The sequence below is a fragment of the Capricornis sumatraensis genome, chromosome 12 (genome assembly GCF_032405125.1).
Source record: "Capricornis sumatraensis isolate serow.1 chromosome 12, serow.2, whole genome shotgun sequence".
Lineage (NCBI taxonomy): Eukaryota > Metazoa > Chordata > Mammalia > Artiodactyla > Bovidae > Capricornis > Capricornis sumatraensis.
Window position 1 is genome coordinate 38,649,569 of NC_091080.1, and position 17,296 is coordinate 38,666,864.

At 38.0% G+C, this 17,296-nt stretch overlaps 1 protein-coding gene across 2 annotated transcripts in view; it reads right to left on the minus strand.

Moving 5' to 3' along the window:
* The window catches only part of FRY (FRY microtubule binding protein), a 248,217-nt gene that overhangs the window by 149,687 nt on the left and 81,234 nt on the right, over positions 1-17,296 (minus strand). For both annotated transcript variants that reach the window (XM_068984472.1, XM_068984473.1), the window contains exons 4-7: positions 9,082-9,221; positions 5,376-5,466; positions 5,066-5,145; positions 4,868-4,948 (exon numbers count right to left, since the gene is read on the minus strand). In XM_068984472.1, the coding sequence (XP_068840573.1) occupies positions 4,868-4,948; positions 5,066-5,145; positions 5,376-5,466; positions 9,082-9,221 (392 nt within the window). The remainder of the gene's footprint in view (positions 1-4,867; positions 4,949-5,065; positions 5,146-5,375; positions 5,467-9,081; positions 9,222-17,296) is intronic.

The window sequence follows — 17,296 nt, forward strand, 5'->3', positions numbered from 1 at the left end:
GGGAAAATTCAAATCATTTCTAAATGATGACTAAGCTGTCTAATACATGTATGGGATTTTACAACTAAAAAGGGACTATCCCCAAGGAACTTAGGGTATTTATACAGTTTGAAAGTAAAATAATATTAATAACATTAATCACAACATTATCATTAAAAGATTAAAAAAAGAATAGATCCTAAGAGGGTGGAAAAGTAGACTGTCAAAGTGCCGCAGGGTAAAGGAACAGAAACAAGCAAGTTATCCAAGCTATATCTGAGATGGCTGGTTTGACTATTAGTTTAAAAAAAGGAAAAACAAGGTAAGTTTTCTAAGATTCACTGCATTCTGTTTCCTGGGTCTATCACCCTGAGTTTCCACATAGGATCACTTAGGAACAAGACATGACCAGAAAGGGTGATTATGTTTATAAAAATTGAAGGCCAATTAACAGAATCCCAGAAGTTTGGAACAACAACTCTCAACACCTCAGAGCAGAAATTTTAGGACGAATAAAGTAAATATATAGACATAGTTTCACCAACAGGCAGTACAGGGGGTGTATGTTTGGCAAGTTGGGTGGAAGGGGCTTCATGAGAACTGGCCATTTTCTTGTTCCTGCCTTGAGTGCAGGAACTGTTACATTTGGTAACAGTTTTTTAAAATCATATTTTCTAAACAATTTATGGATTTTTATGTCTGCTGTGTAGAGTAAAAGAATTTTAAGAAGGCAGTGGAGCAGCAAATAAGTAGTGAATGTGTTTCCATTTTCTGAAGAAACAGATCAGAAGATCAATGTGACAAAGATGAGACTCAAACACAGATCTTCTGATGTGAAATCCAGAAATGTCCACTATTCTGCTGTTGCCTTTGACAGTCATGAGCTGTGAAATGTAGTCCCCACCCTATTTACAACAGTGTGCAGCTTAACTGGGAAGATAAGACAATGTAGCACTGACCATGAGCCATGTGAATAATAATAATTTCAAAAATAATAATAACCATTACTATTATTTGAGCTATGTTAGCAAGTGCCTGGAAAATCCATGGACGGAGGAGCCTGGTGGGCTGCAGTCCATGGGGTCGCGACTGAGAGACTTCACTTTCACCTTCCACTTTCATGCATTGGAGAAGGAAATGGCAACCCATTCCAGTGTTCTTGCCTGGAGAATCCCAGGGACGGGGGAGCCTGGTGGGCTGCTGTCTATGGGGTCGCACAGAGTCGGACACGACTGAAGTGACTTAGCAGCAGCAGCAGCAACAAGTGCCCGGGACTCTTCCTGGATCTCTCTGGTCCTTCAGGAAGGTGAAATGCCCCAACCCAGATCATTCTTCACACAGATCATATTTCACACTGCCCTTTATGTGAATAATACACCTAAAGGGGCTGGGGGCAGGCACTGGAGAATGAAGGGGCTCTTTTCAGCTGGATAATCAAAGAATACATTAGAGGGGGTTTCTGTTGGGGTGAAGGGTGAGCAGAGCTCTTTAACCAGGGACAGATGAAGGACAGGAAGCAGAAACATCATGGCAAAGAGACAGATGTGACATTTCCAATCAAGATTATAAAATTTCACAGTTTCAAACTAGACTTTTTAAGAATTCCATTCTATTCTTTTTAATTCAAGCTATTTACAAACACCACAAAAAAAATCTATGGTTTTAATTTTGAAATGAGAGACTTTAAAAGGAAAAGGTAACTTTATAGGTTAGAGCTATATGGTTTTAAAGATCACCTGATACTTAGAAAGCATGCTTTCCTTTTCTAATCCATGACTAAAACAAGGAGAGGTAGGGAAAGGCAGGTTATTTGTATATGTTACTATTTCAACATTCTCACCAGTCAGTGGCTAAATGTCTATTTTTCATTTAAAAATAAATATGGCTATGTTTTACTTTAAAAAGTTCTAAATGACATAAATATGTTATTTTAAAATAAAAATAATCTAAAAACCTAGTTATACTTAAAAGTTATTTTCTCTTAAAATAATTTTAGGGAAAAATAAATTTCAATAACCATGCTTTTAGTGTTCAATATTCTTTAGTAAATACTGTAACTAAAAAACTATTCAGTCTCCTGCTTTAAAATGTATAGAATGCACAGTATTTATATTATTAAAGTGAGAATATACAATGTATACATTAAAATTATATCATATAAAGAGAGAAGAATTTTGAAATTATGAATCTTAAAAACAAACATCACTATTTAAATGAATATACCAGACTTTAATCCCCAAAACTTACATTAGAAAAATCTAATTTTAACTTTAACTTTGAAAGTGCTAAGACCCTGGGTGAATATCACTTAATAGCAAAAAAATTTCCTCCATTAATGATAGGAATTAAGCACATTATATTAGTAAGAGTGAAAATAGTATTTCTGCTAAAACTTAAAGACCAAACTAAGCATTAATAACTAAAGTCAGAAAGAAAAAAAGTATTTTTTATATCTTACCACTGGGATCTAGATATAAAATCTAAAGTTAGAATTGTTACATTACTCAAGTTTATTTGTTTAAGAAAGATAACCATCCTGTATCAGATAAGCATACATCCTTTTTTCTCCCCCCACCGAGAACAAAGGAAGCAGTAATTTTCTAAGGCGACAATAAAGAAATGGTTCTGGTATACTAATGAGAAGAATGTAACATGATAATTTGTAGTATGACACCCATTTAAGACTGTACCATCAATCAATAAAGGTTAACTCTATACTGACCATTTGAGAATTTATCACTGTGATTACTATATATTACTGCAATTACTTCAAGAACCTATTGGTGAAAGCATTTTCTTGTGACTAGAAAGTGCTGGACAATTATCCAAATTGAGGCATTTGTTATGGCCTACTATTGCAGAACTGAGACAAATATTGACATCATGAAAATTGAAAAAGTCACTACTGGCAAGAAACAGTGCCTCAGTGGATCATAAATCTGACCTAATGTGGAAATTCCTATAATCTTCAAATGTTGTTTTAATTATGATATCTCTCAATTCATTCTCAATTGAAAATCGATGTAGCTAAGGAAAGTCCTTCTATAGTAACCGACATTGTTAGGTACAGTTCACAAAAACTAAGAAAAACACAAGAAGTCATTTTTGGCATATTAAACTTTCCAAATGATTGTATAAGAGTTATGCTGGGATAATTACAAAGGAATATGATGAGATTTTCAGGATTTGACAAAGCAGCCGAAATACATATTAACAAGTCATTTTCCTGATCTTTTCTAGGTATGAGGTAGAGACATAAGAGTTAATTTGCCAGATAACTGTAACTTATCCCTTCAAAAAGCCAGTACTTTCATTATTTAATTGTAATAGAAATCTCTCCAAAATGCACTGTACATTTTTTTAATGACTCATGAGCCACCATTATTACAATGGGCTATATAATAAAGGTACAATATATATTCTCATGCAAATGCTCCAGGTAACTCTGTTGTTTAGCTCTTATATATGCTTGGGTCAGTTTCTTTCCTCTCTATTGCTGTCAGGTTTTGAGGCTGAAATTTCTCATTGCGTAGGTGTACCCATCTCTCTTTCATCTAATGCAGATGTTTTATGTATTAGAAAAGAATAGGTAGTCAAGATGAACAGACAAACAGGGTTAGATTAAAAAAAAGTCATGTCAAGGAGTTTTGGGGGTCTGTTTCCTGAGTTATTTCTACCGTTTGGCTAGTTAAAGTTGCTGAATAAGTGCTTTTAAAAAAGTTTTGTTTTTTGATAAATTGAGTGTTTCCATGCTGCTAAGTTAGGAAATTCTATCTCTTGAAGATAAAAATCTTTCTGAGGGTTGCATTTCACAAAGATCAGGGCATCACTGTTGTTCCAAGCTGGTCTCTTGGCTTGGATTCACATTAAGTTTCTGGCTCACTTGGCCTAACTTAGGCATTCAGGATCTTGCCCGATTTGCCTCTGGGTTGAATAGGATGAAGATGGGTGAACAGGGTGTGACATCACTTTTGGAAGAAGTTTCTTATTGCTAATAGTCTAATACCATTTTGTTCTAGCCTGCTAAATAGTGTTATGGGGCCAGATAAATTTAGCAATGAGAATTTTCCAACTTGTTTCCATGACAGAGTCTGGGACATTTTTAGCTCGGCTGAATTAAGTAAGGTCTATAGTAAGGGGACATTCTAGAATGGAATTTTCCCATTCATGGATGCTATACCGTAACCACCCACTCATGGAATATAGAAAACAAGACTTTTAAAACTGATAAACTTCTGTATTTCCATACAAATCTTGAAATTATTTGTTCTAGTTCTGTGAAAATGGACTCTGAGGGAGAGGGAGAGGGTGGGATGATTTGGGAGAATGGCATTGAAACATGTATACTATCATGTAAGAAATGAATCACCAGTCTATGTTCGATGCAGGATACAGGATGCTTGGGGCTAGTGCATGGGGATGATCCAGAGAGATGATATGGGGTGGGAGGTGGGAGGGGGGTTCATGTTTGGGAACTCATATACATCCGTGGTGGATTCATGTCAATGTATGGCAAAAACCAATACAGTATTGTAAAGTAAAATAAAGTAAAAGCAAAAATAAAAATTAAAAAAAAAAAACCTGATAAACTTCTTTGGAAAATTGAGCAGGAAGAAAAGTACTTTGGTTAGGCCATTTCCTTCTGGGAGGCGGCAGTCTGGTAGTATCAGGCCCGACTGCCAAGTGAAAAAGGTAATGGAGAAAACAAATTGGAAGAAGACGTGGTACTTGCCTCAGGGAGCTTCTAGTGAGGTTCAGCGATAGGACACACACAGCAAAAATAAACCGTAAGTTTCTTGTAAGCGCACACACTTCCCCTTTCTGGGAGTAGGGCCGGATGGCACAGACACTCGTGTTCTTATGGTAAAGGGTTCTGAGGTTCACTTACTTAGCTTGTGCCAACACGCCAATGACTTCTGCATACAGGTCTGCCACAATGTGCATATTGCCAGTGTTAGGACCAAGGTACCTAGACAAGATCCAATTAGACAGGTGAGGAATCCCCCTGGTCATCTGAAAAGAGCAAACTTGATTTCATTTTAAGCACCCGACTTCTTCAAAATTTGAAGGAAAGAAATTACTTTACCCTTCTTTGTACTTAAAGTGCTTGAAAGCCAAGTTAATAACATCATGTATTAAACTGTCTATTACAGGATGAAGTGGAATCTGGAAAAGAGAAAAAAAGATGGTTCTTAGCTTGGAAGGGAATATTAAAGATAAAATCAATAAGAGTACTTCCAATGGACTATAGACAGCCTTTAGCCATCAAGCAGTATAGTTCATGTGACATGGTATTTGAAATTCATGAACAATTTAATAAACTTAGACCTCAAAAATACAAGTTGCTATCAGATAAATAAACTTTATCTAAAGGTAACATTAAATTGATGACCTACCTGTTTCAAAACTTCTATTAATACTAAAGAAAAAATAAAATCAATGGCGAGGTCCCGTCTTTCCATTAAATAATCTCGCTGCTGTTCATCACTGTAAAAATTTAAAATATTCACATTAAATGGGCACTAAAGACATTCTCCAAGTGATATAGTTCATCAAAAATCTAGGATTCATCCTCAATGGACTGCAAATCAATTTTGTTATGACAAGACTACAGTGATAAATACACACTGAAATTATTCCTATAATAAGTGTGGTGCAATGGACACACTGTGAATTAGAGTATCTGACATCATATTTTAAATGTTCAACCAAGTCAACTTGAGCCACTATTTGGGAACCTACAATTTCCTCTTGCGGACTTTCTTAAGGCACCTTTCAATCTAGGAATCCTATCATCTTGAAGATGGAAACAAACATGACCCAGGGCTCCCAGGCTAGAGGTAGACACTTAGAGGATCTTGTGAAAAGATCAAAACAATGGAAAGAAATAGTAGGTTACCAATGGGAGTAGGTAGCAGGTGAACAAGAATCAGTATTAAATTTTGTTCCCCCTGCCTTCCCGGCCCTTTCTCTTGACCTTTTGCCACTTGAGATTAATGAGAGGAAGAAAGAAGATGTCAAGGGGTGGTGGAAGAGAGAAAGATTAAACAGCAGATGGACGAAGAGGTAGAAGGGGCAAAGGAGAGTCATCTGAACTCATCAAATGTTAGGGAGCAGAATAAGCACCGTCAGGAGGACAGAAGTGTGAGTTTTTACCTCCCTCCCTTCATTTCCTGCTTCTCTAATGAACTGATTGAGGGCTAATTTGGAACTGAACAAATGAAGTGACTGCCAAGCTCCTTAGCAAAGAACAGTGGCTAAGAGCGTTGGTTTTTGGTGTGGAACAGTCCTGGATGAAAATTATGGCTCTTCCACTTACCAGTAATTTTTCCATTTACAAAATGGAAATAATAGGAGTCATTATAGTAAGGTTTGCTTGAGTATTAAAACATGTAAGTATTTAGTAGAGTCTCCCAAACACACAACTGCTCAGTACTTGTATATTAAATAAAATTCATGAGAAAGGATGATGGAATTTGGATTTGTCAGGCAGATATTTTCAAAATACTTTTAAATACGGAATGTTTTTCTCTTCAGTCCAGAGAGAATGAGAAGAAAGCATATAAAAGATTAAAAAAGAACTTTGGAGGAGTTCTGCAGCCTTGAAAGCATCCAGTTAAGCCTGGTAGGTGACACAGCAGGTCAACAAAGGAAGCTGCAGCTTTAACTTGCAAGGGGAAATGTATGAACCAGGTAGGAGCTCATTCTTCAGGATCATTAACAAACAGTTCTGCCAGGAGGGAGAGCGATGGACCAAATCATCTACCTGGAGCCCTTCAAGACCCACCAGAATTAGAAAGTGCTGCTGCCAGATGAAGGGAGGAGAGGAAAACATATGGAGTTACGTTAAACAGAGGGCGTCTGCAAGTCTGACCTAGAGGTTACATCATGGAGAAGAGAAACAAGAAGTCCGTAGGCCAAAGGGAAGGCAAACTCTCAGAGATGGCCAGCAGACATGGAGAGGGGAGGGCTACTGGGGTCTTCAAAAGGGGCCTGAGGACCTTGAGAAAGTAGCAAAACAAAAAAAATTGGGGGGTAGAAAGAAATTAAACTCCTGCTTCGATTTTATTTGATCAGTTAATTTATGCTTTCAAATAAGAGGAAGACATACACGTTTCCAATAACGAATTCACATTGTTGCTGGTTTGAGGTCTCTCTGCCAGGAGCCAGAGGCATCTGACAAATTTATTTGGCAGTCAAAATGTTGATATTATACTAATCTTAGAAATCATACACAATCTTAGAGATCATAACCCAAATACACCTCCATCACATTTGACTGTTTTCAGTTGCTTATGCTTCTTCCTAAAGTTCTTCTTTTCTTGTTTCTAATAAGAGAAACCCCAATGTTAGCTACCTCATATTCTAGAGACCCTCATTCTTTTGGTTTTCTCCAAAACACATATTCTCTCTCTTATTTTAAGCTTCCAATTGCTAACTAAAATGCAACTGAATTGAACTTCACTGTACCAATTCTGTATTTGATCTTGGCAATTACTCTGATCTCCTGGAAATAATCAGTAACACAATCTAAAAACCAATTATTTTCAATCCATACAGAAATCAGTTTATGAAAAACCTAATTTTAGTAACTCAATTCTGAAAAAAACCTAAAACTAACTGAATTAAGCTCATTCAAACTCTCCCACTTTCCACCCCCAGAAAGTTTTAGTATCTATTAATAAGCTGCCATGTTATATGGGGAAAATACTAAATTAATAAGTGGATGAATTTATTAATCATACAGATTGAATCATTTTCAGACACAGAATTGAAATTCTACCTTTAAATTTGATACATTAAAAAGTATTTATGAGAAACTGCTAATTGGTACGGGTTTCTTTTTAGGGTAGTAAAAATATTCTTGAATGAGACGATGAGATGGCTATACAACCTTGTGAATAAACTAAAAGCACTGACTCACACACTTTAAAAGGATGCGTTTTATAGTATATGAATTATCTCCATTAAAAAATCCTTCTTCAACTAGAATAATTATTCAATATACAAAAGTTATTAATCTCTCCTCCAAACAAAATAAGTAAATAAATCTTGCATAAAACTCAAGCATATTGCAATAATGAAATTACAAGTTCAGTTGACATATAATTTGGTAAGATAACAGGTCTTCAATTTCAAGAGAAGTTTACATATTTTTAAGCACTGGAGTGTCAAGAAACATGAGAGGGATAAATCACTCACAAGTAGTAGTTAATATCTGATTTTCTGAGTGATTAATTTCCATTATATTGTCTTTAAAAGCATTAAAAAATGTATAATCCATTTGGAGAAATCTGCGCTTTTAAAACAATCTCTCATTTTTTTAAAGAAAGGTAAATGTATTAAACTTTCTTATTTGCTACCTTGCTTTATTAGGTTGATTTCAAACACACAAAATTATACCTATTTACTTAGAACTCTGGGGGACATACATTCATTGGACAGCTCAACCAAGCGTCTTAAGTTTTATGGCTGAACAGCACAAGTAGCGGCAAGTTCTACTTTTCAAATCCACAAGAGAAGGGAACCACAGAACAATCAGGCAAATCTCAGCCAGAAGGGAAGCTAGAGATGGGGTGATCTGACTTCCCACTTTTGCCCGTGAAGAGGCTGAGGTTCAGACAGGTGGAGAGTTGCCCAGACTCTCATGGCTCACTGGTGGCAGTTCTGGGAGTGTCCCTAATGTCCAATCCACGGACCTTCCCACTGCAGTACCCTGGGCACCCCAGGTTACAAAGTGAATCCGAATATCTAGGGAATGTCCTGCAGGGCCTGCTGCAGGCTTTCTGCCTTTAACTGTGCACCAGAGGAGAGACAGCCCAGGAGAGGAGCAGGCAAGAGAGTTACCTGGGGTCTTTGACACCTTGCCCCCACCACTGGCAAAATAAAGTCATGGAACCATTTCAACCTGTGGCGGCTCACAGCAACTAACATTCCGAAGGTGCCACCTGCTAGAAAAGGAGCCCTGCAGCCTAGGCTCAAGTGTAAAGAGGTCAGAAGGTCTAGTGGCACTCCCAACTCTCACTCAGATTGGTTTCTTAGGAAAAAATAAAGAGAAAGAGAAAGAATAATCCTCATAATCCTTATATAAAAGAAATGTACCTTTTGGATTTATTGCTGGTTCTTGGTCTGTACTCATGTGATTCATCCTCAATGCCATTTTGCCTTTTATACCAGTCAAATAATGTACGTAGAATGGAAGGCAGGCAGTATTCAGAAAGCGAGCTCATTGAACTGATGACCTACAGAGAAAAGCAGGTGATTAAAAAACTTGCGTGGCACTGCCAATTACTGAGAAACTTTTCATTTCACAAATAACTCCAAACCATAGGCACTACAAAATATTCTTATTCATCACACTCCTCTCCTTAATAATCTTTTTAGTACATGCATTCCCAAGAACCCAAGTTTCTTACTGTTGACAGATGTTCTTCATACAATAGTAACTTTGTAGCTTAAGAAAGTTAATTACTTTGACTCCCTTTCATTCTAGAAATCAGATGTTAATTGCATGGACTGCAAAGAAATTATTTTCCCATACCATCTAAGAAGTACAGTGCCTTGTACTTCTTAGATCCTCAAAAATGCTTGTTATACAAATACATACATTAATTAATATAATTATACTAATGGCTTAGGTGAAATAAACAAGTCTACCCCCCAAATAACCTAAGTAGTAATACAATATATGGTTTTCTGCCAAATAATCAATCATATACAATGTGAAGTATGCCTCAAATTAGACTCAATAAGTAAGTAGCAATAACATACCCTGTGTTAAAGGCAAACATCTCCCCTCTTCTTCAAAAAACAAACATGCTTTTGATAGATGAGTTATTCTACTTTCCTTATTTTGGAAAGATTCCTAATCTTTTACTAAATATCATCCCCAAAATGAGACTCAATCCATATCTCACATGCAAAAATGATATCAAAATGGATCGTACACCTGAGTATAACATCTAAAACTATAAAACTTCTGAAGAAAATATAGGAGAAAATCCTTGCCACTTTAGGGTAGGCAAGGATTTCTTAGGGACCAAACCAAAAGCAGAGGTCATGAGAATTTGACCTACTGAAAATCACCAAAATCAAAAGTTTATGCTTTTAGAGGGATATTGTTAAGTGATGAAAAGACTAGCCATAGACTGGGAGAAAATATTTGCAAACTATCTCTCTGATGAAGACCTTATAACTGGAACATGTCAAACTACAAAGAGTTAGGTCTTAACTACTTAATTAACAAACAGTACAGGCAAATCATAAAACCTAGTGCTGATGAGACAGTGATAAGAAGAACATGTTCATACACTACAGATAAAAGAAAAAAACTGGCATGAAACCTGGAAGGTAATTTGGAAATACCTATCAAGAACCTAATAAAATCTTCCTTAATAAGTCTACTCTTAGGCATTTCTCTCAAGAACATAATTAGAGATGAGTAAAAATGTTTATGACAGCCTTACTTAAAACAAAAAAAAATGGAAACAAATGTCCAACTATACGTGTAAATACCTTCATCCAATGTAGAATTTGATGTAGACTCTATGAAACCATTTACAATCTTGCTTCAGAAACACTTCATGTTGTAAAATGTTTAGGATATGTTAAGTGAAAAAAGAGTGAAAGAACCTGTATAAGTATAAGGCTTCCCTGGTGGCTCAAACAGTAAAGAATCCACCTGCCAATGCAGGAGACCTGGGCTTGATCCCTAGGTGGGAAGATCCCCTGGAAAAGAGAGTGGTGACACACTACAGAGGAGCCTGGTGGGCTACAGTATATGGGGTCACAGAGTCAGACATGACTGAGCAACTAACACTTTCACTCTTCTTTCATTGTATAAATGTGCAGGCATAGAACATAAGACCAGGAGGAAATACACTAACATATTAAGGGTGCATATTTAAATCAGGAGTTCTCAGGAGAGAGATCACCGGAGAAAGAGGATGGATGGGAGTTTAAGAGAAATGAAGGTAGGATTTTACCTGGACCTTTTAAAAAAGGGTAGAAATTTAAAATGATAGTCCAAAAAGAAACTAAGCAAGGAGCCTAAGCAGGAAATCCTATGGTTGTGAAGGTGCAATATAGTTGTTTGTTGATAATGATTATATGATTAATGAGGGTTTTGAAGGAACTGAAAGAAGAAAATATCTGACTAGTGTAGGGATTCTGGCACACCAGAGTGAAGGGAAACAAAGTTGATGATTTTAAGTTGGAACTAAATCAAAAAACGTTCTTGAAAGTGAAAATGAGTCGTGTCTGAGTCTTTGCAACCCCATGGACTGTAGCCTACCAGGCTCCTCTGTCTATGGGATTTTCCAGGCAGGAATACTGGAGTGGGTTGCCATTTCCTTCTCCAGGAGACCTTTCTGACCCAGGGATTGAACCCAGATCTTCCACAATGTAGGCAGACACTTTACCGTCTGAGCTATCAGGGAAGTCCAAAAAAGGTACTTAATGCCAGTCTAAAAAATTTTTGTTTTCTTCTCTAGAAAGTGAGAAGCTCTGAAAAGTTGCTGACTACAATACTCAGCTCATAAAAATGGTGTTTGGGGAGGTTTAATCTAGCAGTGGTGTGCAGGCTGGACCAAAGGCGGTTAAGAGCACACACACACACACCACACACACCACACACACACACACACACACACACACCACACACACACACACACACACACACACACACACACCTTGAATAGAATAAGGATAATCCTGCAACAGCCCCAGGCACACAATGCTCAGGGCCTGAGCTGGGGAGGTGGCAGCAGAAATGGAAAACCTTAGTTAACCTAAAATATTTCCGTAGTTAAGCAGGCGAGACTTAACTTCTTTTATAAAGCAGGCAACTGGAGCAATGGAAGATCAATGCTTCATGTCACCAAGACTTTCCACTATCACCTTTAAAGCAAGCCCTAAGACTGAACAAGGCAATGATGCTGTATTTCTCAGACCCTATTTCTTGACAGCTTATTTCATGCTCTCTCTCTTATATGTATATAATTCAACATTGTACATTATCTTTAGTTATGGGTTAATATAATAATATTAAAAAAAAATAGGCTATTGCTTTCAGCCTGCCTGGTGAACCTAGTCACTCACTCTTATAGGTTTTTGTAATTTTAAAATATCTAGTTTTTTTTGTTTGTTTTTTTAAAAAGAACTATCCGCTACCCCCACCCTCCAATACTGTAACATTCACAGTCATAACAAATTTTCCTGCTCTTCCTGTGGATAAAACAGCAGAAAATTTTTGGAGGAAAGCCAACTACAGTGTGTCAAGGGGTTCGTTTACTTGTTTTCTCTAAAGTTACCCGAGCATCAGAAGGATATTTTTGTCAAGTCACCACCATCTAAAATATTTTGAATTGATAAACAAATTGGCTTTCCCTAGTGGCTCAGTGGTAAAGAATCTGCCTACAATGCAGGAGACCAGGGTTTTGATATCTGGGTCGGGAAGATCCCCTGGAGAAGGAAATGGCAACCCATTCCAGTATTCTTGCCTAGAAAATCCCATGGACAGGGGAGCCTGGTGGGCTACAGTCCATGGGGTCGCAAAAGAGTTGGACATGACTTAGCAACTAAATGACAACAAAACGGAGGGAGTTCCTCCCACAGGGGTAAAGGGCTCAGAATTCAGAGTCCCTGACCATGGGGTAATTCAATCTTAATTACTGAATCTGTAATAAAATCTTAAAGTAGCTACCATTATATTTCAATAATTTAAGAATACTTGTGCAAATCTGGATGAGATGCTAAGCAGACATGATAACTAAATGGAATGTGACATCCTCAATGGTAACCTCGAACAGAAGACACACATTAGGGAAAAACAGATGAAATACAGAGTTTAGTCCATAATGTACTGATGCTGGGTTTCTTAGTGGTGACAAATATACCTTGATAATGTAAGAGGTTAATAGCAAAAACTGGGTGTGGGGTATATGACCACCTTCTGTACTACCTTTGCAACTTTCCTGTAAACCCAAAACTACTCTAAAATTAAACACTGATTTAAAAAAAACATTGGGTGGGATATGCACAAGCTCCTTTACTTACTTCAGACCCATCAAGGTGATAGAAACCTGTGTCTGACTCTTAGATCTCTCCAGGTAGAGCATTCAGCTACTTCACTTAGGTGTAACCCACAATCCTCTGGAGAAGGGAATGGCTAACCACTCCAGTATTCTTGCCCGGAGAATCCCGTGAATAGAGGAGCCAGTCCATGGGGTCACAGAGTCGGACACAACTGAACGACTAACACTTTCACATTCCCCTTAGAGAATGTCAATACTGTTCTTCAAACCTCGACTGTAATAATTTTTTCTATGCCTGAAAAAGCCTTCCTAAAGGCATTCTTGGTATTATATCTGTTGAGCATACTTTCCATGGCAACTACACTGAGACCGTCTTAGAAGAGATGAAAGGTCAGCATGGGGTGGCTGTGTGTGTTTTTTCCATCTCTCTGTTACTGCCCTTTTGAGTTCAGGCTGTCAGGAAGGAAGGGTGGAATTCGCAAAGACCTGGCCCTCAAAGCTCAGGAAGGGAGTAAAGTCTAGCTGGCTTCTTGGTTGCTCAGCTTCTTCATTTATGGGAAGCCGAGCCAATGGTGAGATGAATTCTAGCTCTGTGTCGCTGTGAAAGGGGAGGAACATTTACAAAGATGTTCTTGTTGAGTTTAAATGATCATATTCTTCCATCACAGATGAGCTAGGTATTGGGCAGCTTGAAGACCTGAAGTGCACAGAATCACAGAACTATTTCATACTGGTGTTTTCTTTTGGGGGTGGGGGGATAGAGGGGAATACTAAATGTACTTTGCAAATGTTTTCTTAATGTTTACTTTGGCATTTTATACATAAATAGGCTAAAAGAGACTGTCCATTATGCTGTAGCTATGACATTAATTTTTCATAAGTATATTATTATACTTGCTGAATGCAAAGAAGGAAACTTCAGACATAAATGTATGAATAATTACTCAGTGGAGTCATTCTGTATTTTACAATTATAAGGCTGACTACTCATGAGTGGTGCATTTAATAGATAATTTTAAAGTAACTTCATTGATGGTTTAATTTCTCAAACTAGTCCAGGTGGCCAAGTGTCTCCGGGGTAAGGTTCTCTCTATGTGATACCACAAAATATTGATCTATGAAAGCAATTCAGATGCAATTTCTTTTCTACTTGATCACATTTCATACTATTGCTAGATTAAAGTATTTCAATGAATGATGACAGACACCAAATGCTTAAGAATAATTTATTATAAAACTTAAAAGTGTAAAAATCTATTTGTTAAATATGTTTTCTTGCAAATTAGGAAAAGATCTCCATTATTTAATTTTAACACCTTTGTCCACTTTCTGGTCCACTTCCACTGGAGAATAATTTAAGAAACACCGAATAACACTAATGTGAATCCAAAGCAAGCCAATTTGTTTTTACTCTCACTTGCTTATACATTTTGCTTTTTACTTATACACTTAAAATAAGATTTTCACTGAACTGCAGCATGAGACTCAATGTTGAAGCACTAGAATTTCATCTGCCTTCTTCTGCAGGAAAATTATTGTTACCCAAGATGGTAAGAAGTTTTTTAGTTCTATTATAGATTTGTAAGAGATGTATGTTACCATGTGTTTCCTGTCCATCGACGGCATTTTTAACGTTAAGGAACTAAATGCCACAAAAGGACATAAACATATACCATCTAGAAGAAAATCCCAAGAGCAGTTAATGAGAATGTTTGAGCAACTTATCTGGAACTTACAGACAGGACACCAGTAAAGAACAGGTCACAATGAACTGTAAACAACTGCAACTACTCAAAGCAGCCTATCTGAAGACTGATCTTCATGAGCTGAATTTTCATAATTTCGTTAGTGTACTGGAAGATCACACGGTTTTGGATTCAAGTTACAGCTCTGCCCTTCATAGGCTATAATGAGCTTGGCCACGTTGCCATTTCTTTGAAGCGCTAAATGGGATCTAATCCTTCTCTACTGGGCTTTTATGGAGACTAAAGGAGAAACTATAATGTGTGGGGCTCACAACAGACCTTCAAACATGCCTATTTCGTTTTTCCCCTCTTCCATTTCCAAATATTGAAACTGAAGCTCAGACATAAAATATTTTGATTTTGATAAGATCATAGGCTAAATTAATGACTGAAGTTGATGACAGATTTAATCAGAGTGGATAAATGTTGCTTTTAGGTATAGACTCGGCCCTCTGGATCCACAGATTCCACCAACCACAGTTCAAAAGTATTTGGAAAAAAATTCCAGAAGTTCCAAAAAGCAAAACTTCAATTTGCCACTCTCTGGCAATGCTATGAATCCTATTTATAACTATTTATGTATCATTTACATTGTAATATATATCATAAGTAATCTAGAGATGATTTAAAGTATACGGGAGGATGTGTGTAGGTTATATGAAAATACTATGCCACTTTACATAAGAAACTTGAGTATCTGCAGATTTTGGCATTCAGGTAGGCTGGAGGCCCTGTAATCAATGCCCTGTGGGAACCCAGGACAATCACAGTGGGGAAAAACAAAGACCCACCTATCTCATACTCGAGCACAAACTATCAAGGTGTCCATTGGAACCTTTTGTTTAGCTTGCATTCCTGAACTAAGCCAACTTTTCTGGCCCCCAGCAGATGTGAACACAGTGCCTCCCAGAAGGTTACTGGAGATGCCTCTGAGCAACGCGTGTCCTACATCAGCTCCGAACAAGAAAAGCAGCAACTCCAGACTCCCTGAGCTCGTTGCAGGCTCAGCTCACTCTAAAGTGAATGGGACCCTCACTCTAACACTAAAGGACCCTGAGATAGAAACTGTTCTGGAACCAGAAACAATCTGTTGAAAAAACCAATTATCAGAAGTCATGAATGATTCTCAGAAACCTCAACCATCCTGAAAAAGGGTGTTGAGCCCAAATGTAAATGAAGAACAAACACACACACAAATAAATGAGCAAACCCAACAAAAATGAGCAAGGAGATACTGAAAGCAGAGAAGTGGTCACCGCAGGGAAGAGGTGGTGGACAGGAGAAAGGGTACATGGGGTGACCTTTATGGTGACAGATGGAAGCTAAACTTTGAATGCATTGCAGTGCATATTGAAATCAAATTATAATCCTGTACACAAGAAACAATTTGTAAAAAAAAAAAAAAAAGGACATATGCTTGGTAGAAAGGCACAGCCTTAAGCTCTTGCATTACACGTGGCAGAAGAGGGTTCTGTAGACACACACAGCCCTCATTTGACTCTGGTCGCCCCTCTCTGGCCAACTGCCCCATCAGCCCACCGTGTACTTCTGATGCTTACTCTTCCTGCTTCACTTTATCCCTGAACCTGATTTCTGCTCTCGCCACAGTACTGTAACACACCCGCCCTTCTCTCTAGCATCCTTTGTTGTTGTTCACTCACTCACGTGTCTGATTCTTTGCAACCCCGTGAACGGCAGCACACCTGGCTTTCCTGTCCTTCACCATCTCCCCGAGTTTGCTCAAACTCATGTCCATTGATGCCACCAGGGAGGCCACCCAACCACCGCATCCTCTAAAATCCTTCAGTCAGTTTAGTTGCTTAGTTGTGTTCAACTCTTTGTGACCCCATGGACTGCAGCACACCAGGCTTCCCCGTCCATCACCAACTCCCAGAGCTTGCTCAAACTCATGTCCATCGAGTCGGTGCTGCCAGCCAACCATCTCATCCTCTGTCTCATCCTCTAGAATCCTTAGCTGCTCCCTTACCTGAGTTCCACTGCACTTGAACCATACCTTCTATTTACATTGTAGCACTACTTGTTCAGGTATCTGTCTTCCTCCTAGAACTGGGAATTCCTGGAGGGTAGAAACTCCCTCACTGCTTTGTAAACTCAGCACCCTGCACAAACCCTGGCATGCTTCAGGCACACGATGTTTGTTAAATAGAATGAAAATGACTCCAAATCTTCGTTGAAAACTACAGGAGCTTTTCGTTTCTCCTTTTCTTAATCAATATTGATTCTTCTTATATAATGTTGCTTATAATCATCCTTTCTTTCTACTTCTCTGCCTCCGTCTTAGTTACGGCCCTTTTTGCCTCAAGTCATTATCAATGCCCCAACTCCCAAAATGCCTCCAAACTTGAAGGATCTCTCTAGTCATGGACACTGTTCCCATGGGCTTTAACATCAAGTTATTTTGATCTTTCAGCTACTGACATGTAGATGGTGAGGTCCTTCCAACTGGCATCAAGGTCTTCCCCAGTCAGATTCCTTCCTATCTTGAATGCAGGGACCACATCTTACATCTCTGTCTCA